Source organism: Acipenser ruthenus, chromosome 14, assembly GCF_902713425.1.
Source record: "Acipenser ruthenus chromosome 14, fAciRut3.2 maternal haplotype, whole genome shotgun sequence".
NCBI classification, from domain to species: domain Eukaryota; kingdom Metazoa; phylum Chordata; class Actinopteri; order Acipenseriformes; family Acipenseridae; genus Acipenser; species Acipenser ruthenus.
The window spans coordinates 5,255,653-5,283,618 of record NC_081202.1 but is presented as its reverse complement, the minus strand read 5'-3'; the positions used below and the strand labels follow the sequence as shown (position 1 = coordinate 5,283,618).

Genomic DNA, 27,966 nt, shown 5'->3' with positions numbered 1-27,966 from the left:
TTGTGTAATTATATATAGACATTTTACAGTAAGGGGAACAGCAATCAACAAAAACATTATGCAATAGGCCATGTTTATTTGATTAATAACTTACAAAATCTGACATAACGAGAGCTATTTTTTTCTAATTAACATTTACAGGTTTGATTTTTGTTCACAATGTAGTACAATAAAGGTCTCAGCAAAAGTAAATTGAGTTATTGGCAGTTACAGGTGTAGAAAAACGTTCAGCATTCAATGCATTACAGTTATTGAACTACCCTTTGTAGCTCAGCTGCTTACATGAATGGAAGAAACCACGTAAGATTTGGGGTGCAGGTCGCAATAGGTGAAAGAAGCTTGTGCAAGACTAGATGGCTCGATATATTGAAGCATTGTGACAGCTATGGTTTCTAATACCTGATCTGTACCATTTTGTAAGCAATAATCTATTTTTCTTTAAAAAACATAGTAAGTAGTAGTATTAAATTCCAGTGCTTCCATTGATTAGTTATTTGCACTAATGCTAATAGCTCACCTGGCCTCGCCTCTGACATGCAGGCACTCTTGAAACCTACCACTGGACCCCTTTCATATATTCACAGATCACCTGAACAAATCATAGGGATACCTTTAAGATTTCTCAAGTGTTAATGATCTTGTAGTACATAGTTAATCTAATTGCAGCCTGCCAAACCGTTTTAATCAAGCACAGAGTTGGCAGTTAAAAACCCAAAAGATTTTCAACTGTCTTTAAGGTCTCGGTCTGTCTCTAAAAAAAAAAAAAAAAAACATTTAAGGTTTGGAAGAGTTATGATGCAGTCCCTTTGAACCTTTTATAATGTTTCAAGTCAGCATTAGGTCTTGCACAAGATCTGTAACAGTGTGCATGGATTGACCTAAACTATGATGCAACCTGTCCCCATAAAGCAAATGCATGTTGCCTTTGTGTGACTTCAAAGTTGTCTTGAAGGTTCGGCAGCAATCGTCCGCAAGCTGTTGTGTGCAGACAGCGGAGAACACCACAGAAAAAAGGGTTTGGTTTGTTTGTTTTTGCTTTACATCTTTACAACCATTTTTAGGACATACCCAGCATATGCCCCAAAACTCTTTGTTAAAGTTTTATTCCCCAATATTAAAACATTCAAATATAATAGTACACTTGTTTTTGCAATTTCTTTGTTTAATATTTGGTACTTGCAAATTATGAATGTCTTGCGCTACCAAAGTAATAGTTACTGGGAAAATAAAATGTTGTCTACTTGCAAATACTGAACAATCACTATTTACATATTCTCAGCTTCTCTGGATAAGAACGGTCTGGGCCAACACTGGGCTGCTTCAATGGTGTAAATGGTCTACATTATGGGGACTGCCATACTTCCAAGCATCAGACATGCAGTGAACTGGGGAAAAATGCTTATAAACATCAGCACTGGACGTCACTAAAAGCTAAAAGCTACAGTAATACAATTTTATTTTTTGGTTGGATAAAACAAAATGAGCAGCTTCAACTAACACAGACAAATTCACTCACAAAAAAGGGCAAACTAGATAATTTATGTACAGATGAACATTCTTTACACTGGTGTCCAGGTGCTGCTACAAGGTCCTTTCATAGGTGTGTCTCACAAAAGCTTGGTGGCTACCACGTTTATTTATTTATTTATTTATTTAATCAAAAACAAGCCTATGGCTGTCTCTCTTGCTGTAAACATGGAAATGTTTCAGAAGCAATGAATTAGCCCAACTTTATCATAAAAAAAAAAAAATCAGTGCAATGGTTTAACAAAAAAAAAAAGTTTAAAGTGACCAACAACTGAAATCGAAACTGAAGCATTGTGTACTTTCATTTAACAGTTCCATACATTTCACCAACACTTTCAAGTGCAGTTTGACTATCCAGAATAGCTCAATGTTTTGGGGATGTTTCTGCTGTACATGTCATACACCCTTTTTAAAAAGGCCGTCTTAAAATACATTAGGTTTTTTTGTACACTGTGTGGATTGTCCCACCTAATGTAGGGGAAGGGTAGCTGAACTGCACAATAAATTATAGAATACAGTCCAAAACAAATTATATTCTAACAGTAAGTGATTTTAATAGCATCATGCTTAAATAGTTAAAATAAATAATAATGTTGGCTGCAAAGGCATTTTTATATTTTAAAGAATACGGCTTACTTAGTACCCCTTGGTACGCATTTGTGTTTTGTAGAATTGAGCTTTGACAACAATTCACATTATAAAAGATAATTCTTTGAGCTTCTTCACATTACTCCAAATACAGTACTCAATGTCAATTTTAGTACAGGAATCTTGGATGAGATATTTGGATTAGCTGGTGCACATATGTTTACAAGTCAGATTATGTAATATGCCTTCGTACCCAGGCCAACAAATGCTTAAAATTGTTTAAATCTGTGTCTTGAATTCTTAATTAATTACTTCAAAAGGGTAAGATATTATGGAAATGTTAAGTTTCAAGTTTAAACCAGCCAAAATGTATACAGAAAAATAAAAAATTATAAAAAAAAATATAACAAAAAACAATCCAGACTGCAATGAAATGAATTGCAAATGACTGCCGTTTCAAGAACAAATAAATCCCTTTTTGCATTCTCCTCCTCCTCCTCCTCCTCAGCGCGGCTGGCAGTTTTATACTGTCCATGTTATTAAAACGTTGAGTGAAAAGGAGGTGCCAGCAGTCGTTCTTCTGTAGCCCCACAACAGCATGCTAGTTCAAGCTGATGTCAGTCTCAGTAAGGAAATTCTCAGGCACCACTCCTAAACAGCCAATGGTTGATAGGACTTCGGAAGGAAACAACAGCAGCACTACACCAGCTGATAGCCCGATCCTGTTGTTTGGTCGTACTCTATTGTGTACTGCTTTGTCCAGTCTATAATAACGAGACGAATAAGACCACAGCACCTGTATTCAAAGAAGTCTATGATGTTCCGTACACATCCATGGCTGGGGGGGCACCAAAGAAAAGGGGGAAAAAAAAAAAAGAGTATTAGACCATCATGCCAATAAAAAAATATATATACACACATACAGTGCTGTGAAAAAGTATTTGCCCCCTGTCTGATTTTCTGCATTTTTGCTCATTTTTCACATTGTATTTGGTCAGGGAGTCTGAGAGAAAAAATGACACCAAAGTTTGGTGCTTCTTTCATTTGTTTGGTATGCAAGGTAATCAAACATGCAAACTTCAGGTGTGAAAAAGTTATTGCGCCCCCCCTAGTTAACTCAACCCAATTAAAGGGATAATTAGGGTCAGCTGGTTGAAGATCTGATAACATTCAGTGTCAAAAATATGGAAAAATGCAGAAAATCAGACAAATACTTTTTCACGGCACTGTATACATACATACATACATACATACATACACAGAGAGAGAGAGAGAGATTCGGGTTAAGTGAATTTTCTGCATCTTGTTTGTGTCATTAGCAAGACAACCCCACCCTGAAAATTAAAAGAATTTGGGGTTCTAAAAATGTAAATAAATGTGGATGGGGACGCATTTCGGGTTGGGGTACGAATTTTTATATATATATATATATATATATATATAATTTCTTTGTATTGAGTGACAAATGTCATGTACTTACTTGAATGGGCTTTCGATAGATGTTGTTGTAACTTTAAAGTGCTTGTATCTTCTTGCGTTCATCCTTTCATTAGTGGTTATACCTAGGCAAGCGATCTGGCCAAACAAAAAGAAGAATGAGAGCATAAGCTTACATATCAATTACAGGTCTCAATTCAATGCACCTGTCAAACTGAAAGCTGATGGGTTTGAATCAGTCTTCACATACTAATGAACAGTTATTACAATTACAGGAAGAGATGTTGACAAGCTGGTTACACTCCAATAAAACAGTGAAGAATTCTCAGCTTCTGACACGCTGGTGGTTAGGACCCAGTTAATGCAGTATTTTCCAGATTTTGGAAATTTCAAAAATTGTTTATTAGAACCTGGACCATTTGAGCTAACACTTGAGCACTTGGCCTACTAATTTCTGGCCCCCATCCAATTACTAACCCGGCCTAATTTTGCTTAGGTACAAGCAATATCATGCTACAAGGTGGTATGGCTGTAACGTCCACAGAGTAATCATCAGGCATTTGTGATTGATTTATACACACAATTAAACAGGTTACCACTTCGATTTACTTGACAATAAAATGTATCCTATGTTGCCATTTCAACATAACTAGCTTCATACATTTAAAATTTCAGCCCTGACCTTAAAGTTCAGTCATGTACTAATCCCCAGTGGCTGACCTATCGCAGTCAATCTCCAGCAATGGTAATGGGAAGCTGCACTCACCTGGTACATCTGACACATAATCAGCACTGCCACCCACATGAAATGGAAAATACTGTTCAAGAACATCCAGAACATCCAGGGCGAGCAGGTAGCAATCTGAGTGATGTACGTCCAGAATCCATCCGTTGAATAGCTGGTTGCACAATGAATCCTCCAGTCTTTAAAACAAAACACAGACAAGTTAACATCAACAAGAATGGATGTGAACATTAAGAACCACCACCTTAGGGTTTCAAACCAAGGGCTTTATTAACTTCTAGATATTCTGCAGGAATATGTTTAGTACATTAGTGTGCTTCTTTGTAAATGTTTCTTATATACCGGCTGTGTTTCTCCATGCAGAAATACTCAAAAAGATTGCTCTGAAACGCATTGAACAAATTCTAAAACTGCAAATAAGGATCAACATTTACATTAAAACAGCCTGAATCAAATACTTGGAGTATCATGATGAGTTGGCTTCAAAGAAAACATTTCTCACTCATTACAATAACAGTATTTATTTCTTCTGCAGTGCATTGATGCCTCTGCTATATTTATACAGTACCACTCAGAGCTGAAAGTGGCTGACTAAACAGTAAATACAAAAAGGCCATGTGGAACACATCACTAGTGGCTGACTACACAGGGTATGTCTTTCTGTACCTCTCAAAGGGTTTTTTGCTGGACAACCTCATGCTGATCTTTAGATAGCAGGGTATTAATTTGAACTGGTTCCAATTCCATTAGGCTTTGGTTTCATTTAAAAGCTTTAAATGCAAATGCTGTGTGATAAAAATGGCTGTTCAAAACATTTATAGATTGCAATGCCCCCTTATCAAATAAGAGGCAATCGTGCACATAGGCACATGCGGGTCTATTTTATGGGAGAAGAAACTTTGGTTTCATAAACAGTACGAGTCCATGTGCCTGTAACCAACTATAGGCACCAACTATGGAGGAGTCCAAATGCAATGCATGGAGGATGCATTTGCATGCCTATACTACAGCATGGTATGTTGCAATAATAAAACTGATAAAAGACAATCTCAAAGGATTTCTATTAGATTTTCACTTTTTTCTATATCTCACAACTAACACAGTCCCACATGCCAGCATATGCATTTAATTGCATATAGACTCACCCTCCCTACACACCCCCTTGAACAGTATTAGTACTAGACTAAAGTTCTTGGGTGTGTAGCATTGCAATACCTTGTTTCCCTACACGCCAATACCACATGCAGACCTTTAGCGTGTACACCACAACTGATCTGCCCAATCTGGAACCCTTGGTATAACCAAACCCCTGGCTAGTCCAAACCGGCATGCTATTCTGAGTAACTGAACAGTTAAAAACAGTTAAAATAAATAAATAAATAAATAAAAACTAAGGGAATTCAATACACTTACAGCAGATGCAACCGTAAATCATCCAACAGATCATACAGAGCAAGAAGAATAAATATCCAATGAAGTAGCGGTGATTTCCAGCTCCTAAACAACAAAATAAGAGTCAGTCCTCTCTTTTTTGAATTCTCAGAGACTTTGCAAAGCAATGGACACATTCTTTTTTTCGTGCACTCCAGGGTTAAATGAAGAGACCAGCAGTATTTGATGTACAGTGCCCATGATCTTCCAAAATCCGGTCCCTTTAATCCAACAACTAGACTAAACTGCCTCAGCTTTCCTGTTTCCTCTAAACTGTTTTCTATGGACACCTGCTCAAACAAAACAAAAAGATCAGGGAAAACATATAGAGTAGTAATTTAACTGTGTGCAGGCGTGTCAGGAAACATGCACTTCTGAACTGCATTTCTTAAAAGGACTACGTGTCTGGTCACTTACCTACACAGTTGCCTACCCACGGGCAGTGATGATCAAACTTTGCAATGCAGCGGTTACACACAGCGCAATGCTTGGATCTTACTGGTTTCCGTATCTGTTGAACAAACACCACGATGCAGAATTAATATGCCACTCACATATTCTCCATTGAAAATAATTTAAGGTAAAAGTACAAAACAGTACAGCATACATTTTTATTTCTAACAAAGAACCACTAACAAGTGGAGCATTTCAGCAGCACCTACCCACAGTTTAAGCTATCAACACACAGTAACATTAAAGTTAAAACAGAAGGCATTTACCAAACAGGTACTGCAGAATATGCTAAGATCCAGACTCCCAGTCTCTGCAAGTTCAACTATGGTCTGTAATTGAAAACAGTGATTAATTCAACAAAGGAAAGAATGGGCACAATAAAACAGCTAAAGTAATTTAGAGCACTGTTATATAGGCCCTGTATCATAAACTTCATAGATAAGCAGCATGAAACAGATTTCATTTTTATTTTATCTCAAGCAATCCCAGAGGACTATTTTGGATGAAACAAGTTGCTACTGGCCCAAAATGATGGGGGCACATAGGAGAGTGATGTTTGCTAAACCTGAATGAAAACAGTGTTTTTCTGGATGTCTGAACAGTAAATTCATATTTAAGGGTGGGCTGTAATAAATTCCCTAATCTTGATGTCATGACAAGTTTGAATTTGTGAGAACAATGCAGAACATCTCTTAAACCATTACCACATGATCCAAAGCATAACAACACTGACAGATGGAGCTACGAGATTCATACTGCCTAAAATCTGAGCAAGACCAGAGGATATGAAGCATCCTTGCAGAGGCATTTCGGCAATTAGGAGACTTGTTTTAAGAATCTGTAATACATGTTTATTTACAATCTATAAACATGTTAATTATGCAGTTATAGATCATGATTAGAAATAATAACATTTAATTCCAATATATCTTTTTAAATTTGCTGAAGCATGTACAGTAATAACATACATAGCTCAAATATACACACAGTGGCAAAGGGGGGGATTTCTTTGACATTTCTTTCACACGGTCTCTTGTGTAAAAAGTACTCTGGATCACAGATAGATAAGCTTTCAAACTGGGAGGTGCCTGTACATTTATTTTCAATACAAAACAAAATATAAACAAACCCTAACCCTAACTCCACCTAGGAGTTTTAACTAAACTTTATAAGATCCCGATCTCCAAAACCAACACTTTCTCAAATATTAAATATGTTTTTCATATAGGCCTGTCCCCACAGACTTCACCCAGACCTTAGCCTTCATGCAGACACAGTATCCAGTTTTAGACTGGCTTAAATACCTGCCTACTAATTAAATTAGTGCTAGGTGAGTCTTATTCTGGCTTAATGGCCCAGAGGCATTCTGGGGAATGTAGTCTTGTGCTAACTCCTGGACTACATTTGTCCTCTTTCCTCCCCCTATTGTGCCACAGCACACACACACACACACACACACACACACACACACACTTACATTTATAACAGATCCCTAAAGTGTAACCGCTCTAACATTCAGCATTTTTACCTTTTTCTTTTGTTCCTCTGAGGCTTTAATTATCCCTGGGTCAGATTTCCAGGATTTTCCAAAGTTGTAGAAAAGTGCTACACTGTTGAGGAGGAATGGAATATGGATAGTGACAAAAGGAAGATGTGTGAAGTGTTAAGGAACCAACACAGCTTTTCAGAAAGCAACGACAGACCTACAACGCTCCTGCAGCGATGGTACAGGGTACAGAAAGAGCTTCACAGAACAACATCTGTATGCCTTTAAGTGCAAACTCTAAAAATATGTTGCGTAAGGCTATTTTTACAATTCATTCATTCAGATTTAAGAAGATGAAAGAAAGTGGATGATGTATGGAGTAAAACATGACAGAATTGCCTAGAGTAAAACCATATCAGGATATAAAAAGAGACTACTTTTTTTTGAAAGCTCAAACCAGTCACTCCTATATTATTTTCTTAGACCATGGTATGATGTACTTAATTTCCTGTATGAAAAGTAAAGCAAATTTTTTTTTTGTTTTGTTTTTATAAATGGCCATTTAGGAGTCTGACCTCGCAGAACGGCCGGGCTGTTTCCTCCCTAACACACACCCACCTATTGTTAAATCTCTCCAAGTGACAGCTTATGAACAAATTATACATTTCATATTGTTTAAATATTTCCTTGCATGAAATTAAACACTGAAGCTGTAACTTATTTTGATGGCTATTTTGACAGATTTTTTTTTAAATAGGTTTAAAGAAACGCACCGTAAATTATAAAAAATGTATTTTGTTCACAAAAATAAATGTGAAGTGCTTACAGAACTGGTATTACTGGTGGTATTTTATGCAAGTCATTTATTCAATTCAGTTGGTCCATAACTCTTCACTGGTTTATAGTGTAATACTAATGCATTTTAGCAAGGTTACCACAATCCAATTTCCACACATATATTTATGATACCAATAACCACATTAAAGTCCATACTAAAATGATGGCAACACAATCCAATTTTTGTAATGCTTAGAAAGCTATTAAAGTATTACTGAACAGGCTACTAGGCTTACCACAAAACACTTTCCATCCCATTGCTGCCTGCTGTGGTGTAAATATTACTATGAACGTTTTATTCAACAATCACAATTGTTTTGTCTTTTTTTACACATGTCCCTGTTCAGTTCTGAATACTTATTTAGTTTCCTATTAGAATATTCATATTGGCGGTACCTTCCTGTACATAGCCAAACCCAGACAGCACAGGGACTGGGAGGACAGTGTATGATAACAGCAAGGAGCAGATATGACAAAAGAAAAGTGTTAAAAAATACACAGCAGGAAAGAACGATAGTTATAAACAAAACAGGCCATCTTACAGTGCTCAGGAACACTAAGACATTGTATATAATATAGACACATGCACAGGCATCATTAAATACTGGTAGTATTACATAGGCAGGGCATGTATAGTTTGGTGTGCTTTTGTGAAGTTATTTTAGCTCCTTTTAGAAAGACTGAATACAAATAATCCAACCAACAATTATTTGTGGGGTTTTGAGGCGGAATGCTTTCCAGTATGCTTTATCAGCGAGATCTCCAGTGCCACCCAGTTAGCACAGCTTCAATTGCAGTGGAAAACAGAAATGGAAACAAGGCTCATTATGCTCAAATTATGAAGAAAAATCTGCAAACTTCTTTGCGCTTTCTTTTATTCTTTCTCTTAATTTACCAGTGTTGCGTGCAGTCTTATATCGGGCATTATCGAAAGATTTAAGAGGCTCTGTGTATGTTATGCCTGTTTCTACACACTAAGACAGGATTTGATCTTTAAAAAAATGAATAAACACTGGAGTTAATTTATCCTGGTTTATGTACTTTGCTGTCAATCTGGAATAAATGTTTTTTGTTACTCGGGACAGCTCAGAGCTCCTTTACTGTATTTAAGCTTGTTTGCATATTCTTATCTAAAAGTTGGCTGTTTAAAAATTCCATATCGCTGGGGAATGACTGTCAAAATCTCCTTGCTTGCACACCTCTATCCATTAGGCAACACTTCCTTCATCTACTGTACATGCATAAGTATGTTTAAAACGCATCATTTATACATGATATATACGTGTAAAAAAAGAGTAGCTGTGTAAAAAAAAGACAGCAGTTCAGTAAACTAACACCATTTAATAAATATGTGCATTTGATGCATCTCTATCCTTGTTTATAAAACAGTGCTCTTACATTCACAGAAATGTATTGTATGCCTTTCCCCAATGTAGCTCCCCCTGCCTAGTGACTTGCAGATACTGGTCGACAGTTCTGGAACACCATTGGTACCATCATTGGTACCACTGGTATCCCACAATCCTCCAATACCTGCCTTGAGAGTCAACAACCATTTGTAATGCCATTTTAAGTCTCTTTGCAGGAATTGGGCATTTGGCTCTACCACAAGCACACTGCCATAGTTCACAAAAAAAGAAAGTTTACAATAGAAAAAAAAATACTGTGTCCATACAATTGTTGAGGGAGAGGGTTTTATCTACTGTGTTCCATTTAAATAATTCTGTCTCTGTCATCACTGAACTATAACTAAATGTTGCAACTTTCTTTGAACATAAACTCATTTTCAGGTTCTGGCTCCTAATGGGACCTGCGTATATTAGAAACCTGGAAACCTACAATCTAAAGACAGAGCTATAAATCAGACCAGACACATCTGGAAAATGGTAGACAAAACAAGTGATGTGTATTTACATCACCCAGGTACGATGCATTCTTTCTAAAGGAGATGTATGCTTCAAGGACCAGTACATGACAGGAAGTTGTCAAGTTTATGGAAAACTAATGTGGCTACGAAATATACTTTCTCCACTTGGCCGAAAGGCTGATCATGACTCATTCTTACTTGCATCACTGTGAAATTGGCTTGCTCAAGGAAGAACTGACATTTATTGTTCTGCAAAGTCTTTTTAACAGGAGCAAGGCAGATGGCCAATAGAACAAACTAGAAATAAAACTTGAAACAGTCTGTCAACGTAATTAATATTCTAGTTACATCACTGGTTACTCCAAATGAGAAAGTGATGTGGCTGTTTAACTGGTTTGTGGCTTCCCAAATCCCGATTTCGCAATAAAATGTAATTTTCTTTCTTGTAATCCCTATGAGGCCTGGCTGCTGTGTATAGAAAGACTACCATTGTGCAGTCTTATTCTGCAAATGTAATCAATTCTACTAGACTTTGTTTTTGACATACTGTACATTCCCTAGTTTTAACTAAAACCACACTTGTATTTTCAGCTCTTCATAATATAGAAACTTTGGTTTTGATTAAAAGCGATCGTAAACGGAAAAAATAAATAGTTTAAAAAGGAAGCATGTAATTTAAAACTACATTTCAATTACTGTATAATGGCTTTATAATTGGAGAGGCTGAAATTTGCTGATGTCTGTTTACTTCACTCTTCCCACACTATAGCCTTCTGTGCACTCCACTTAGAAATGGAGCTTAAGCTTCCTCTATCGTTAACTCACTTGCCACTACATCACTATATGAGTGAAGAAGGTATACTTCAGCTACTGTATTTGTTATGCTGCTGTGATTTCACTAGAAAGAGCCAGAAGTAAGACAAGATGAAAAGGTAACGCCCTAGAAATCATCATATTTTTTCCTTGGTGACAAAAACCTCAAGAAAACAATACAGGCTGCTAAACTCGGCCCAGAAAAGTCGCAGCTTGACTGTGGAGCGACCCAAAAAGAGAATAACTGACTGCGCTTGTTTCAAAGCACTTGGCTTTTTCAAGTATATGATTTCATTATCCTTTATTAATGACTATGGAATTTTCCATTACAATAACAGTTTGACTTAGACAAAAGCTGTAGCTGCGTAATGTCTGTTCTCTGCAGATTACACTGACTTTGAACTACTGCCCAAAGGAAGAGAGAGAGAGAGAGAGAGAGAGAGAGAGGGAGGGAGGGAGAGAGAGAGAGAGAGAGAGAGAGAGAGAGAGAGGGAGAGAGAGGCGTGCACTGCAAGGCTTATCGCTGAGTGAACAGTCAAAACATGCATCGTATTTTTTCGAAAATATAAATTAGACAGGCTTGCTCATGCCTCTACAGTGAAGTTATAACGAATAAACATTCAGCTAAAAAATGGCTCTCAATATACAATTTCAAAACGAGCATCCGCACTCTCTCCCATTGCTGTGGATAACCATTGACTTGAAATCCAATATTAGAGCAAACTAATGTGCTCCACGTAGTCTTAACATATTAAGGGATACAGCCTGATTTACAGTACTCCCAAGTACACAGACAAGCTTTGAGAATGTCTGCATGCTGCTCGGGGGAAATCTACAGGAATACTGCCAGGTGGTGCAATCGCACTTTATATTTCACTTGCTGTCTGAATGAGCTGTTGAGCAGGTGGGTGTATGGGGGCTGTATAACAGATATCGTTCAAGTTAAACAGTGTAGCCAGTCAGAATAAGTACAGCTGAAAACATTCTGAGGAAAGAGTCATTTCTGTCACAGTATATCCAGCCAAAATATTAAATGGTCAAAAATAAGCTTGGATTGGAGAGGTCTGATAAGCTCAACTCACTGACTAAATATGTAAAGTGCAGATAGATAGGCTGAAAAAATACTACAAAATTAATGTTAAGGAGATCAGAAACGTCATCCGGGTTTCATTCACAAAAAACAAAAAAGCTGAAACAGCAATATCTAGTACACACATGGCAATCCCTCTCACCTACTGTACATCAACCTCATTACATCATTGTCTACTATAGACGACGTTTACAAGAATGAATGTGTGATGATTTTTTTTGTAGCTATGTTGTAATGACACTGCAATCCCTCTCATAACTGATTCAAGGCAGACTGGGCACTTGGTTAGCAGGTGCTTCCCTATCCAAGGCTACACAAATTACAAATGTTTCACAAGTGATAACTCAGAAGATATCAGCCCCTCAGAAGAACTCGCAGACGCAGATATTGGTGCAAGCAGGTGCAGAACACACTTGCTACAGTACAGCTGATCTGGACACGCTTGGGAAAGGGATGAAATGAAACAAAGGTCCAGGACCCCAAAGCATCAGGACAGCCAAAGATTGGACTAGCGGAAGAAATGTGTGAGCGTGTGCCTGTGTGGTCCACATGCTCCAGGTGTTGGGGAAGTAATCCAAGAGAAAAACAAACTATCAGAAGCTCATGCATGTCTTTACCAGAATGTTTTAGTGGAATTACAGGCAAGCCTGGTGTGCAACAAGTCTGTTACAATGTTTAACTTATGGTAAATTAGTTTTGGAGATAATATACAGCATGTTCAAAGTTGCCTGTTACATTCTTAGTACTAACCTAGAGGAAATTTAAAGTCTAACTGTCAGTCAGAATTTCCTATGTACTGGATCCCTTATTGAAAACTGGTAAGCTCTTGACAAAAGCATGTAGCAGCTTAAAACTACTCTCTGCATTGCCCACATTTCAACACTTGCAATAAAGAAATAAAGAATCAGCTGTCTAGTGCAGACTATATTAATCTGGTTTTGATCCAGTAGGATCTGGCCTATAAACATAACCACTGAAATACAGTATTATTTAGTGAAATGTACCACAGCTATTTAATATCTAGGTCCCCCCAAGTCCAAGTGGATCAAGTCCTTGACCCGCAAGTAAATTAATTGCATCAGTTGATTCATTTTTGTTGGAAGGGGCTTATAAAGAAGCTTTAAAAATTACTCAAATGTACCACATATATATTGTATGAATTCCTTTTGAATCAGTTTTGAAAACTCAGCATTAAAACACCCTGTGGCAGGGCAAAAGCCTGGGTGTGTGTGGGGAATATTGGGTGGCAGGGAGAGAGTTAAAATCCTCCCTGCAAAAACACATGGGAATGTGGCTGGAGCCAGGAATTGAATACGTGATTAAATGTTTAATTAAGGCTCCAGCCACAGGGTGATCACAGGTGTTACAATAGTTAGTGTTGATGCTGGTGAGAGGTGAAGGTGTTTTCGTGTTCCGTGCTGTCCCGTCTCGTGTGTTCTCCGGAAGTGTTTTTGTAGACCTTTTGTTTTGGCCATTGTGCTGTTTATTTTGTTCACGTGTTTTTTTTTCTGTCTAATGTTTAGTTAATTTGTTTGTATTTATAATTAAAACGTGCACATTAGCGCTTGAAACCTGCAACTTCTGTGTCAGAGTCTCCCTTCCTGGTCTAAACATCACTGCCAGTAACACTGTCCAGTCACACACCCACAGAAAGCAATTCAAGGTGCAAAATTAAAAACACTTACTGTACCTCAGCCTCTTTACAACAGTCATTGTCTACTCTGGAAGATGCTTACAGGAATGAATGTGTGATCTACTTTGAGAGATGTTGTAAAGGATATCATTCCAGAACCAGAAGAACCATGTGATATACATCCAGAATTTCGTTGCCAGGTATATTCCAAGAGGCAGGGCACTGTGCATGGAGTGATCGAAGAAGGACCTTGAAACAGAAGAGAAGCAGGATTAGAAGCAGAGGCCTGGACATCTGCAAAGCCGTTAAACACAAAACAGCATTACTTTGAAGTGTTGAGGACACATGTAATGACCTCCCTTAGCCCACTGCCAATATTGAGTGGTTGGGAAAACATTTTTTGATATACCTGCTACAAGACTGTCAATAGAGAATGGGACTGCAAAGTGTTTAAATTGTTACTCAATGGATGGGATTACCACTTCTTATTCTTTCAGAGGGTCAGCAGTAGCGAGGTGCTTTCTGCAGTCATCACCTTTGAGATTTAAATCAGCCTTCTATAAAAGTGGTACTAGAGATTGGAGGTTTGTAAACAAAAACAAAGCATCCCAGGTAGCATTATCCAAGGATTATGTCATATCAGATCAAACGGTTTGTAAGCATGGAGTGAAATAGAAAATGTGAACATCTGTATTACTGACATGTCGACAGGTGAAAAACAAATGTGCCAGTAAAAGGGTTAATTTCTACTGGACACCACCTGTAATGCGAGAATCATAGAATACAGCTGTGTACCAACTAAGACGACTCTATGTCAAAGCATGTGGTCTGTATCATTGAGAATGCCAGAGGGGAAAACAATGTGGCAGTGAAAGGGTTACAGTGTATCACAATTCTAGAAATACTATCTGCCTACAAGTCAAATAGTGTTTTGGTAAAAAATCATCTTGACTTTTTCACTTACTTTGAAAGAAACTGCACTGTCACCCAGACCACTCCATACAGAAGGCCTTTGATAAGCCATGAGTCAATGTCTAAGTCAGCTATGAAACCCACCAGCCAGATGACAAGAAATGGGGTTCCCAGCATCACCTTCTGACGAAACTCCTGATTGAACAGAGCAAGATGAAAAAGGTTGACCCCATCCATGCATAAGGAAAGCTAAAGGCATTTTTGTTATTGTTATTTTAACCCTGCACTGATTAACCTTGCTTTGAACTTTCAACAGACTGGTTCTCAGCTCTAGATTTAATCTTACCTAGGTTTCAGATAGCAGTGTGTAGCGTAAGCCTTCAGATGCATTTATATCATGAGCTTCAACAATATACAGTACCTGTGGCCAAAATCCCCCTTCCCCTAGGGTGTTATATGTTTGATTATTACATGCTGCCACCTGCTGGGCAAAAACTGAAAATGCACAGTTTTGTAAGAGAATTTTAAGGTCTTTTATTGAAGGCAAAAAACAAATCCAAAATTTTCCGCAAACAATTTTTGAAAATATTAGACAAGCTTTTACCATACTACCCAGTAGAATTTAACACATATCCACTAAATTATAGTTCCTTTATCACATAGCTATTTAGTATCAGGGTCATTCCAGATCAAGTGGACCAAGGAGGGTTGCACGACCCCTCAAGACAATGTCTTAGTTAAAATCATGCAATCTTTGCAATCTTCACACATGTTCTCAGCATGTGGGGCCTGAAATACACAGCTCTTATTTTGCATGCACCAAAACTACTCTGGAACACCTCCCCCAAAACCAGGTCAACCTCAGCTGGATTGACCAATGGAGCCCTCAACACACAAGTAGTAGCAGGGAATCTGCAGGTTTACCTTATCTGCCTTCAACCTCTTTAGGAACGAAGGACTGTCAAAACCCTTTGCTTGTCTTGCTTCCTGCAGATGGTTAATCATCCAGACATTTTTCCTTTGTTTGGAGAGATCTAGTGGTGTTTCGCCCTGTTTAAACAGAACAAGAGCTTGCAATTATTTTTAGTCTAACAATAGTAATTTGCAGACACACAGAATTCTCATTACTGTTATAATCCTGTCATATTTGTCAGCTTTACAACTGTTGGTGAGCAATAAAGGCTTTTTATTTAACTTCCAAATAATGTATTACTGTATTCCAGCTTGAAAATAGACACAGTAGATTATTACATTAATTATGAAGAAGAACTCTGCTTTGTAAAGTTCTGTACCAAAGCGCGCTCCATATAAGCTATACAGAAACAAAACAGTCCTGGCATTATCTATCTGCAGTTATGTCTGGAGACGCAGCATTTGCTAATAGCAATTGCTTTTTAAATGCTTATCTACTGAAATAAATTAAACAAAAAAATATTTTATTCTTACCTATGTCCTGTTTTGTCTTTCTCATATCTGTACTGTTAATGCCACACAAGCAACTCCCCTTTAAGAATAGAAGTGATAGTGCATTAGATCCTCACCTTGATATTCTGCGAGTCCACATGAGCACCAGCCTCCAGCAGCAGGCTAATAACCGTAGTGTTGCCGGCCAGGACTGCCCAGTGCAGAGCAGTGTTCTTGTGATATTTGTCCCCCAAGTTAACTGACACGTTGAACGTGAGCAACAACCTGGTGGGATCCACACTGCAAAAGCAATGAGAATCAAATGCTAAGCAATAAGGCCTGTCTTTGAGGAATCCTAAATATGACATTCTATTGGGAAAGTCTTACCGTCTGAAGAAGAGTATTAAAGAGGAAGTAGCGGGGTTCTGAAAAATATAGCGTTATACATCTCCACGTGTTGCTACTGTTTAAATAACGTGCCTGTCATTTTTCATTTCATTGTTAACATCCTGACAACTTTTTACACTTATAACTTTAAATTCTGTTTCAAAGCTTTTTTCAAAATGGCCAGTCTAGTGCACTGATAGTGTAAGGATTATTGCCCACAAACAGGTAACAATAACGATCCAGGATGTGGTAAGGAACAGAAAAGCCAGAGCACTTGTTAGGTTTTTTTTTTCTTTTTCTTTCTTGCAGTGATTTAGAGGACAGATCTGAAACCCCAGTACACGTGGGATGTACAACGCTATATTTCTTGGAACCCCGCTACTTACTCTAAGATGTCTGTGTAATTCAAATGTATTTTCACTCTTACTGTGAAATTAGGGTGTTCCTGGTGCATTATTGAGCAATCTGAAAAAACTAAAAATATATTTTTTTATTTATAAAACTAAAAAAAAAGTTAAGGGCAATGAGTTATGCTGTAGAGTCTGAAGGCAGGTAACACTAGTAAAAGATTACAGTATCTATTAACATATTGAAATAATAAGTGAGGCTGATCTAACTTAACCAAAGCAAAGCCTCTGTGTACGTTAGGGAATTAGAAGACGGCTGTCTACACTAGTTTGCGTATGTGAGTTGACAATCTACATGTTGTGAACAACTGTCCTTGAGACAATTCATATAGAAAACTATATTTTAAACTTTCTTTGGATACATATTCTGAAGACGTAAAGCTATTTTAAGTGCAAAACAAGCGGCCTTACCTGTGTGTCCTATAGGCTGCCCACATTAACGGGGTCATCCCATTCTGATCCATCATATCAACATCCTTTAAAGGAAAAGAAAAAGAAAATTAATCGTCAGCAATTATTCCCAAAAGGAGTTGCACCAAAACTAACAATATTAAAAGGCCAAATAAAACAATGTTAGAAAGTTACTGTGAAGAGAATTATGAACTCACAGCTGCAGTGCCACCCAAACACAACCCCCTTTTTTTCATAGAGTAGCTGTCTGTGCACTTTACTTCGTAAACCATTTCTTGTTGACATTTTCTACATTTCTAAAAAGGTACAGTAGCTTAAGCTGAATTGAACTTAATTGTAATCAGATTCTGTTTAGAATACAATTTTATAAGGAGCCTTAACTATTAATCAAATTCATATAAATTGCCTGCAATACTGGATGTGAAACAATTGCCTTTTCATTATTCAGCAGTTCCAAAAATAAATCAAGGCAGTATGGAGGAAGGTCAATTATCCACCAGTATTTAATCACATCCACAAACAGAGCTTGGAGCTGCACTGTTACAGCATTAACATATGGCAAATACTTTGATGAAGAAGCATAATAAAAACATTGTATACCCTTCAAGAGGAATTGAAGCATTAAACGGTACATTCAGTCCCAAGCACCAAACACCAGTGCCTCAATATAGAAGTGTTAGCCAAGGTTTTGAAATACATTTCTTATCTCTTATTAGCATTAGCACCATTACCACTGCCCCTCCTTCATTCTGTTGCATATATTATGGTAATTTTCCTGTTCTGTACACTTGAATTTGGAACGTGCAGATGTTTAAAAAGACAACGCTATAGAAGTAGACAATGCTGCTAATGCTAACAACACTTAGGCAAATGGATTTGTAATACACAGTTAGTACTTTTTTAACTTTTCATATTACATATATTTGTATTTATGGAATGCAATTAACCACCACAGTGAAATCAGTATTTGCACCTACCTGACCCTTGGCTATAAAATATGCAACAATTGATGTGTGTCCAAACTGAGCAGCAAGGTGAATACAGCTACAGCCCTCCCCATCGATGAGTGACGGGTCACCTCCATATTTCAAGAGCTGGACAACCATGGACAAGTGGCCCTGTCTGAACACAAAACAACAACATCACACTGAATGATGCAGGGTATAGGAAATAGGGATCCCCATTTGGGACTAGTATTGTAGTATTTTATACAGAATGAACACCTGTTACTGCCAGTACATCTGAATTGTGTGGGTTACTATTAAAAGGTGTTTAACTACCCAGAATCTACAGAAAAGTATTCTCCAGACCAAAGGCTCCTCATGTTTGCAACTGTTTCTCATGAATTATCAGTAATGTTTCTGTCTTGGATATGAAAGTACCTGCCTACCAATTCCGCACTATCAACCCTTTATCACAGTCTATCAGATCTGAAAGAGGGACGCAGCTAGGTATTTCAGTGCACATTAGGATTCCATCAGCAGAGAAACAATGAATCAGTCACCTGATATATTCAGAATAAAACTTACAAAAAAATGAGGTGGAAAACATATTTATATTTGAAGAATTGATACTGTTTATTAGATTACAGTATACAAAGTATAATATACAAGAGCCCAAGAATCTCTTATTCGGGGCTAAGTGTAAATTTAAAGAAACAGGTGTTATTTACAGTGAATAAACTGAACTTCGTCCAAACCTGCCAAAAAGCAATTTCACACTACAATGCTATCCAGAATCATACACACCTCCCAGAATATTTACAGAAGCAATGCCTGCAATTTAAACAGTGCTTTGAATGGCACTCACTCCATTTCTTATGAGAAATTCTAATTCTACTGGTAACATGCACAATGTTTTCCCCGTGTGATTACTGATTTGTGAATAAAAATATCAAAAACAAAATCAGGATTATGTTTTAATTGCAATATACAAAGGATAAAGCAAAGGTAAAGTAATGTGCAATTAAACTCAGTGTTTGCTTCAGGGCTTACAGACTGAGGGTCAATGTGGCCCCCTCCCAAAACTTATACCTCCATAGTGTCAAATCTATGTTTTTAGATCTCTTGTGAACCCTTATTGATTTCAGTAAGACAGTGTGTAAAAAGATTATTTGAATAAAAGTGTGGATTTCTATTACGGAAATTAGTCTTCTCCCATTCAAGTGTGTGAGTGTCAGGTTTAAAAACATCATATACTATTCCTTTACTAAAAGCTATCCTTCATCACGTGAATGAAATTTTCCTGTTAACCACAACCATTTTTTTCTTGCTGTATTACCAACACTGCATGGCAGTAAATGGATATGCTTGAGCTTCATTCCTATCAAGAGAAAAAATAAAGACATGCATAGTCCTGTGTGGGTCTGCTGAGCCTGGCAATACTAAAACATCTTTAAATGGTTTTCGCCACAGCTTGTTTGACTGATTGATTCACACACATATAGTAAATTCCAGTCAAAGTGAGTCTTTCACAAATACATAAAACATTAACTCTAGGGTAGTATATCCATTTACTGCCATGCAGTGTTGGTAATGCAACTCTAGGTACAAAAATGCTTAAATATTGAATCTATGAAACGATCATTTACAGATTTAAAAATACTTCGAAAGTGTGTGTGTGTAAAGTACAACACACATCTAAGCTTAGTATTATCTGCTTTCAAAAGCCATTACCTACAGTTAAGCTTCTAAAATCTTTAATTTCAAGAAGCACCACAGCAGGCTACTCTGAAAGTGAATTAAAGATGATACCAATGCAGAAAAGGAAAAAAAGGGTTTTTCAGATGTAGCAGAGATGCATCCGATTCTTTTCAAATACCCAAACTGCTTTAGGAAATATAACTCATCAGAAGAAGTGATTGGTTAGTGTTGATGGAAATGCTGAGCTAGGAGGATATAAGAACAATAACACAGATATCCCCAGAAAAAGTACGAGGCCGCCTACCTTGTTGCCCAGTGGAGTGGTGTGGAGTTGAGATCTCCTCCAAGCTGATCGACAATAGAACCCTTTGATATGTAATACCTAAAAAAACAGAACATGTGTAATTCTACAAATGAGCATCTAGACAGCGTTATGCATATTCCAGTGCAAAAATTCAGAAGTTTATCACAAGGGCATGTAAAGCATGTGTACTGCTGATAGACTGAGTTAAGTTGGAGGTACACGTATTTTTCAAAAATGTTGATGCAATGGGGATAACACTAGATCTGACTGTGAGCTTCAAGTCTGATCTAGTAATACACATTGATGTTCATATACATTTTTATGTTATACAAAGACATGTGTGTATCTAGGTTTATAAGCCAGCTCGCATATTTTTAGTATTAAAACCATAGCACTTTATTTAGAAACTAGAACGAGGGTGCTTTTGTGAACAAAAACAAGCTATCCCAGGGGCTTAGGGGAATGACATCTCATAGGCCAGTTCATAAACAAGAAGTAAATAATTAGTAGTGGTTGTAAAGTGGAAGTAGTACAGACAAACTAAGCTTAATGGTTTCAGAACTATGGCTGGAGGACAAAACAAAATGTGGCCACAGCTAATTACTGAGCAACACCAATAATCAAAGGTGACCGACAGAATCATAGAAGAGAGCGGTGTACAAATATGAAGACCACTTCTTGAAAGTGTGCTGTCTCTATCATGCTTAAACCTAAAACACCACATCCCACCTCACCCCACTGACAGAAGTTCTCAAACAGATGGAGGAAGTCCATCTCTCTGACAGTCAAGCACAGTTTATACTTGCCTAGGATAGTTTTTATGATAGTCTTTTAAGATTTTATTTTTTTATTTAGAGCATATACGTAAACGTTCCCTAGTGTTACTTACTTGACTAGATCTATTCTGTTGTTGATGGCTGCCCAGTGTAGGAGCGTGACGTTTTCTTTGTCTGGCTGTCGGACATCATAACCTGCCTCCACCAGCTCTCGGCAGCGTTCAAATATTCCATACCTGGGAAAAAAATAAAACATTCTCATTGTACCAAAGGAACATATTCTATTCTTTTACACCACAGTGTTTTACTTCTATTAGGCCCATTGACATTAGTGCGGCTTTTAACATATGCATATTCCTTGTAATGTTTTGCAAAGCTACTTTAAAATTAAATGAATAAATAAAACAAATAAAAATAGATTAATCTTAAAATGCATGCTAATCACAGAGGTAACAACAACAAAAAGCTCACAGCAATACAGAGTTTTCACCAGGGTGTATGACTTACTGTGTAGCTTTCACAATATCCCAGGTGCTGTAATCATCGCTGGTGCTCTTTCGCCCAAGAGATTCGCTGTAGCCTTGGTTATAATGGCTCTGAGGCTTGATTTCCTGCAAGAAGGAAAACCACAAGTGGGAAAAAAAAACATTCAGGCGACTATGCGCCCTAATGCAATCTTCAGTCACAATAGATTGGAACTGGAGAGAGAAGTATTTGTCTACCTTCACAATGAGTCTATCTGTAGAAGTTGCATTGCATTACATTATCTACATTTGGTCATCTCTTTTCAGATTCCTTACTTAACAAAAAAAAAGACTTCTGGATAATAGTCTGGATAAGCGCCACAATCAGGTTTCTGCTTAAATGGGACAGAACTCTGCGAGACGGTTCTTCTCAATGCTAGCGTGTAGCACAGTGCACTGATTATGTGATTAAGCTGTGACGTGCGTAAACCATTGGTTTTTTTCCCTCACCTGTATTTCAAATGATGCATTTAACATTTATACAGAATGTGATTTCATTGTTATTCTTTTCATTTATAAATAAAAAAAAGTAAAAAATACTTCTCTTGTGCATGTCGTAAATTATATAACTGTGACTACGGTCCTCTCAAATGCCTTTCATTTAATTGGGACACCCGATTAATTGGGACTGAGGCGTCCCTGACTGTAATGGGTATGGGGGGGTGGATGTTTAAGTAATAGGCCTAAAATACAGAGTGTCTCCTACAGTAAGTCAGGCATAATTGTTAATACTGGTTGTTGTGTCTTTAAGCAAAGAGGAAGGCATTCTGATCATTTTGATGTGCGGTGCGGATAGTCAACGGGGTGCGGCCGCCCGACTTATCAGAGAACTGTGAAGCCTGATTTATGGAACTTAAACTTAAACTCAGGAGTAAGAAACTGCTTGTTCATGAACACTGTCCTGGCAGCACAATCCCCACATACAGTAGAATAAGGAATAAGAAAACAAACATAATCAGCTTTTAGGTAGAAATGCAGGATTTTATTTTAAATACCAGCGGTCATTGGATGACCTGATATTAAATGGTAATGCATATACAGTAATGCTGCTGGATATATAGTCCGATAGGAGGTGTATTACTAGATTTAATTATTTTCTATACTAAGGAAGTAGAAGCATGCCGGACACATTTAACAGAGATTAATGCCTGCATTTTTGCATTAGTAATCATTTCTTCCCCATTGACTTTTTCTCTTCCTCTAGGAGACAGATGTCTACAAAGAACTGAACACAGCTCTGGGATAAACAGACTAGATCCAGATGTTTGGCATATTTATTCTGGTACCAAGAAATATCTGTTCTTTTAGAGATGAAAGCTAAACTATCACAGATTAAAACTGCCAACAACTGTGCAAAGGTGCTTGCTACAGTATGCTTATTGCAGTGTAGTTTTTTTTTTTTTTAAATGTAGTTAAAGCCACATGGCACATGGACTTTTATTATCACTGAATACAACAATGTTGTAATTTTTCCAAACGGTGGATTTAGACGTACCCTTTCCAGCAACGGAACGTTCCACTGCTCCTGTTGATAGCTTTTTTTTTATATATATATATATTTTACGCAATCAGCCTATATACAGATGAACCCGCTTTATATCATGATTGCCGTGCAGGCACAATTCGTGATATAAAGCGGGTCATGATATAAACCGAGTTTCACGTTTGCCTAGGACAGCACATTACGAGAAAAAAAGAAAGAAAACTAACAGTGAATTAAAGAGCAGTGTTTTAATAGTGTACATTTAGTCGTGCTTTACATTTAAACAAAGGCATATAGTTTATCACAGGACAAATACATTCTGTATCATTAACTGGAACTAAACAGTTTGTGTCACTGTCTAAAAAAGGCATGAATTGTGTCCACTGATGAGAGCTATCAATTAGGCGTCTTTTGTGTGCTCATTTGCTTAAGACTGACTGCTAAATGGTGACGTTGGTGTTTTGCACCGTTAAGACCGCCCACTCACATTTGTTGACATGCTGCACAAAATGTCAGTTTATCAGCCGCATTGATTATTGGTTGATAGTTGCGTTGGAAATTAATTATATCTTGTGGTTACTTAATAAAGGCCGGCGACGCAGCATTTGACAGCTGCACAAAACGAATAAGCGGGTTTGTGAGAAAATATTAGGCAAGTAATTTCTCAAACAACCTAACTGACCCGAGCCCGAAACATAATATATAAACTACACCTGACCTGACCCCGACCCATAATATACAAACTACATCCGACCTGACCCCGACCCATAATATACAAACTATACCCGACCCCAACCCATAATATACAAACTACACATGACCCATAATATACAAACTACATCCGACCCATAATATACAAACTACACCCGACCCATAATATACAAACCACATCTGAACCGACCCGAGCCCGACCCATAATATACAAACTACACCCGACCCATAATATACAAACTACACCCGACCCATAATATACAAACCACATCTGAACCGACCCGAGCCCGACCCATAATATACAAACTACACCCGACCCATAATATACAAACCACATCTGAACCGACCCGAGCCCGACCCATAATATACAAACCACATCTGAACCGACCCGAGCCCGAAACATAATATACAAACTACACCCGACCCATAATATACAAACTACATCCGACCTGACCCATAATATTATACATCCGACCTGACCCATAATATACAAACTACACCCAACCCATAATATACAAACTACATCCAACCCGACCCATAATATACAAACTACACCCGACCCGACCCGAACCCGACACTTATTGTTGGGTCCCGTCGGGCTCGGGTCGGGTAGCACGGCTCTATTACCCGATAGGATAACCTTTAAATAAAACATGTCTTCATTCCTCAGTGATCAATACTTCCAATGAACATCTTTCTTCACTCCAAATGACCAAAGTAACTGTGATCTTTGCTAGTGTAAGCAAGTAAGGTGAGGTGCAGTGCATGGGCCACTCAGCACCTCGCCAGCACTTCAAGATCTGGCAACACAAAGCATAATACTGAGCGTGGTAATGACAGTGACAGTTATACAGAAGCTCGCTGGGCTTGAATCCTTGCCTGACAGCAAATAAATCCCCTGACTTCCCCTGAATGCCAGGTCAGCAAGCTGATTGGCTTTTCTTCCAGGACTTGTGCTAATTAGGTCTGCTAGCCATGGGTAATTACAGAGATGCAAAACTGCAGGGGGTTTTATCGTGTTGGTTTGCGTGTTGACAACAGTGATCATTACAGCAACTGGGTAAAACCAATGAACATCTTTACAAGAATTTCTATTTAATTACACATTCTGAATTTACTGTACATGTAATCACTGATGAACAAATTATGTTTTAACACTATGCAGTGCTGTTATGCAAACTATCAATTCAACAAAAAAAAATTCAGTCATGCAATATTGCTGTGCATGTTAACTGTCTCAAGTTTATGGACAGAAGGAGTGAGAGAAATCTACAGGCTAAGCATTTGGTTTTGTTGAGATTTTTTTGAGTTGTGTAATTCCACACTGATTCGATCAGTGTCTACACACTGGTTTATACATCAGGTTTATACATTTTAATAGACCCTGTTCTGTTTTCATGACCCTTCGTCATTGCTTGGAACGTGATAATTCATGAAAAGAGTTTAAACAGAATGTAACACCCTTTTGTTTGTGGGTAATGGGTTTGATTTCTTTTAAGACCTATTGATTTTTGGGGTGGCAGTCCCTGAGGGGATAGGTCAGAATGAGGTCATGCAGTTCTACAATTCATATAAAAAGATACAACAGGTAATGCAGCAAGAAGTGGACCTGCACTGACAGGAAAGATTGAAGGTTTACACTATTGTGTTGTTGTTTATAGGACTTTAAATCTGGTATACAAAATGACATGCATTCAATGTAAAAATAAATAAATATGTAACCATAGCTTGCGAATCCACAATTGTAGGCCCTATTAGCTTTCCCATGGCATTGACTGTGTCTGCATTAGAGCTCTAGTGACTCACAATCTTCAAGAGTCTTCATAAAACACTCAACGCTACTTTTATATTGAAGCACTGCTCTCTTCAACCTTCAATGGTGTGCTGTTATTCATTACTCCTGAAACTCCCCTTAACAATGGCACAAAATCAAATGTAATTTATATTTTTATATTATATATATATATATATATATATATATATATATATATATATATATATATATATATATATATAATCTTTTGTCTACCAAAAATGCGATGTGCCTGGCAGTTATACATACATGCCAGAAGTTACTGGCTGTCTTTGTTCCTGTAGATTGGTTTGCTACATAACTGTAGAAATGAAACTTGATAGGGTTAATTATCTGATTGTGACAGAACAATCATGCCACTAATGCACAGCCAGATAAGACTACAGATGTGACTTACTCAGATAAATACAAAATTAAAAAATGTATTAGTTAAAACATATTTGAATTCATAGATCTGCAAGGTTTTATTACATAGCACAAATATTTATAGCCGGATGGTTTAAAGGAAATCTATACCATCAGCATAGTGGTTCTAGTAATAGTTACAGACCTTCGGTTTAATCCCAGAGTAAATATGACAGTTACTTAAAATCATGCTGATGAAGCATATTCTTTCATTTGACTTATGTGAGATTTGTTTTCACATTTTCTGTCATATACAATATGGTTCTATAAAGACAATGTATTTTTTGTTTCTTCCTTCTGGCACCCCGTTTATATTTAGTAAACAATCGCATAAGGGGAGGGGGAGGGGGAGGGGGCGATAAAAACAAAACAGAAATCCGACATTTGCTATTTGACAGGTAAGAACATATTGTTGTGCAATTCGAAAGTTTGGCTCATACTCCTACAGTTCAGGACAATGTTTATACCGATTAGCAAGTCAAAACAGCTTGAACATTGGAGAAGGCGTATTTTAACATCCATTCTTGTTAACACCACAGAGCCGCTTGACCACAGAGACGATGCTGCTAAGAAAGAGCGCTTACGAAAACTGTTATATTCTGTGGAAAATACAGGATACGCGATAATATCACAAAATAACGCCTGGGTTATTTTTGATCACAGCTCAGAAAATGTCACTGGAAAAATGTGCAAACCCCGCACGGAGGTCGTTATTTCTGTAAACAGGGCACTCCTGTGAAATGCATCGGCCCAGCCTCAGTCCTGCTGCTATTGCCTGGCTTTTTTCCTTCAATGAGGATCTTCTATTCTGCAGCAGCATACTGTACTAGCCCCCCACTGCAGGTCTGCAAAATGCAAGGCTCAGCGCAGGGCATACCTTAGTTAAATAAAACGCATAATTAAAATAAAAAAACGGAGTTAAATATTATTTACATTTTTTTCGTGCCTTTTAATAGAACATGTTATTCAATTACTCCTGCCTTTCACAATAATTACACGTCTCCGACAACCTGACAGATGCATCTCAGAGCTTGCCATCCCCCCTTCCTGGTGCCACTATACGGGGGGGTAACCCGTCACTGTCCCACACGTACCGTTAACCTTGTGGCGATATTATTTTTAGCTGGGTTTGTAAGATTTATTTTACGATGTGTGTGTGTGTGTTTTTAGAAGCACGACGACTCCAAAACTTACCTCTGGATGGAGAATCGGGACGCAGCCAGCTTCTTTCTCATATTCATCCATAGTTTCAGCCATCTTGGTGTTAAACTTCGCGGAGCATTCTGGGAATCAACACCAGCACCAAAGAGAGGGAGGGAGCGAGAGAGAGAAACAAGTTTATTTTTGTCAATATGTATCTTACAGTAGTGGACTTACATTAAGACTTAATCAGCAGTTTAAACTAGGCAATGGTTGCAGCCTGTTTTTTTTTTTTGCTTTTTATTTTTTATTTTTTTTATGACCCATCTATATTCATATAAGAATTTAACTCTAATCATAACATAAAACATAAATATCCACCATCTCCTAATATTTTTTTTAAGATGAGAAACCAGAGTATAATGTTTAGTTGAGGTGAATGTAATAATATCCATATATAATGGTTTAGTGGAGCAATCGATTATTTGATATGCTGCTGTATTATTTTATTTAACCATGAATTTAATGAGGTCTAATGACTCTAGTAAACGTTCTGCACATGCATGCCATTTGTTTATTTAACGTAGAAAGCGATGGAATGCAAACAGTTTTAAGCAGTATGCACCAGTATATGTTTTTCAGTCTTGCCTACGATGCATATTTATGAATCTATTCCATTTAAAAAAAATAAAATGTATCAAGGTAAAAAAAGACACCACAAGACTAAGTCTGTGGGGCGT

General features: G+C 37.6%; 1 protein-coding gene across 1 annotated transcript; it reads right to left on the bottom strand.

Moving 5' to 3' along the window:
* Positions 1 to 56: 56 nt before the first annotated feature.
* Positions 57 to 27,415, bottom strand: LOC117419924 (palmitoyltransferase ZDHHC17). The gene is made up of 17 exons (XM_034033317.3): positions 27,281 to 27,415; positions 21,658 to 21,761; positions 21,264 to 21,386; positions 20,375 to 20,452; positions 18,406 to 18,550; positions 17,429 to 17,493; positions 16,361 to 16,523; positions 15,744 to 15,869; positions 14,872 to 15,014; positions 14,056 to 14,156; positions 7,710 to 7,834; positions 6,448 to 6,510; positions 6,146 to 6,239; positions 5,711 to 5,794; positions 4,319 to 4,476; positions 3,596 to 3,690; positions 57 to 2,953 (listed from the first exon to the last, which is right to left on the bottom strand). Exons 1-17 carry the CDS (start codon positions 27,341 to 27,343, stop codon positions 2,815 to 2,817), a joined length of 1,869 nt encoding a protein of 622 aa, XP_033889208.1. The 5' UTR covers positions 27,344 to 27,415; the 3' UTR covers positions 57 to 2,814.
* Between the last annotated feature and the right edge of the window lie 551 nt (positions 27,416 to 27,966).

What these genes read in the sequence shown, in the direction of transcription:
- LOC117419924 (XM_034033317.3), bottom strand. Translation starts at nt 27,343, where the DNA reads ATGGCTGAAACTATGGATGAATATGAGAAAGAAGCTGGCTGCGTCCCG. An exon ending in CCACTCCACTGGGCAACAAG is followed by an intron (nt 18,551 to 20,374) that starts GTAGGCGGCCTC and finishes TTTTGTGTTCAG; the next exon opens with ACAGGGCCACTTGTCCATGG. An exon ending in ATTTTATAGCCAAGGGTCAG is followed by an intron (nt 17,494 to 18,405) that starts GTAGGTGCAAAT and finishes TTTCCTTTAAAG; the next exon opens with GATGTTGATATGATGGATCA.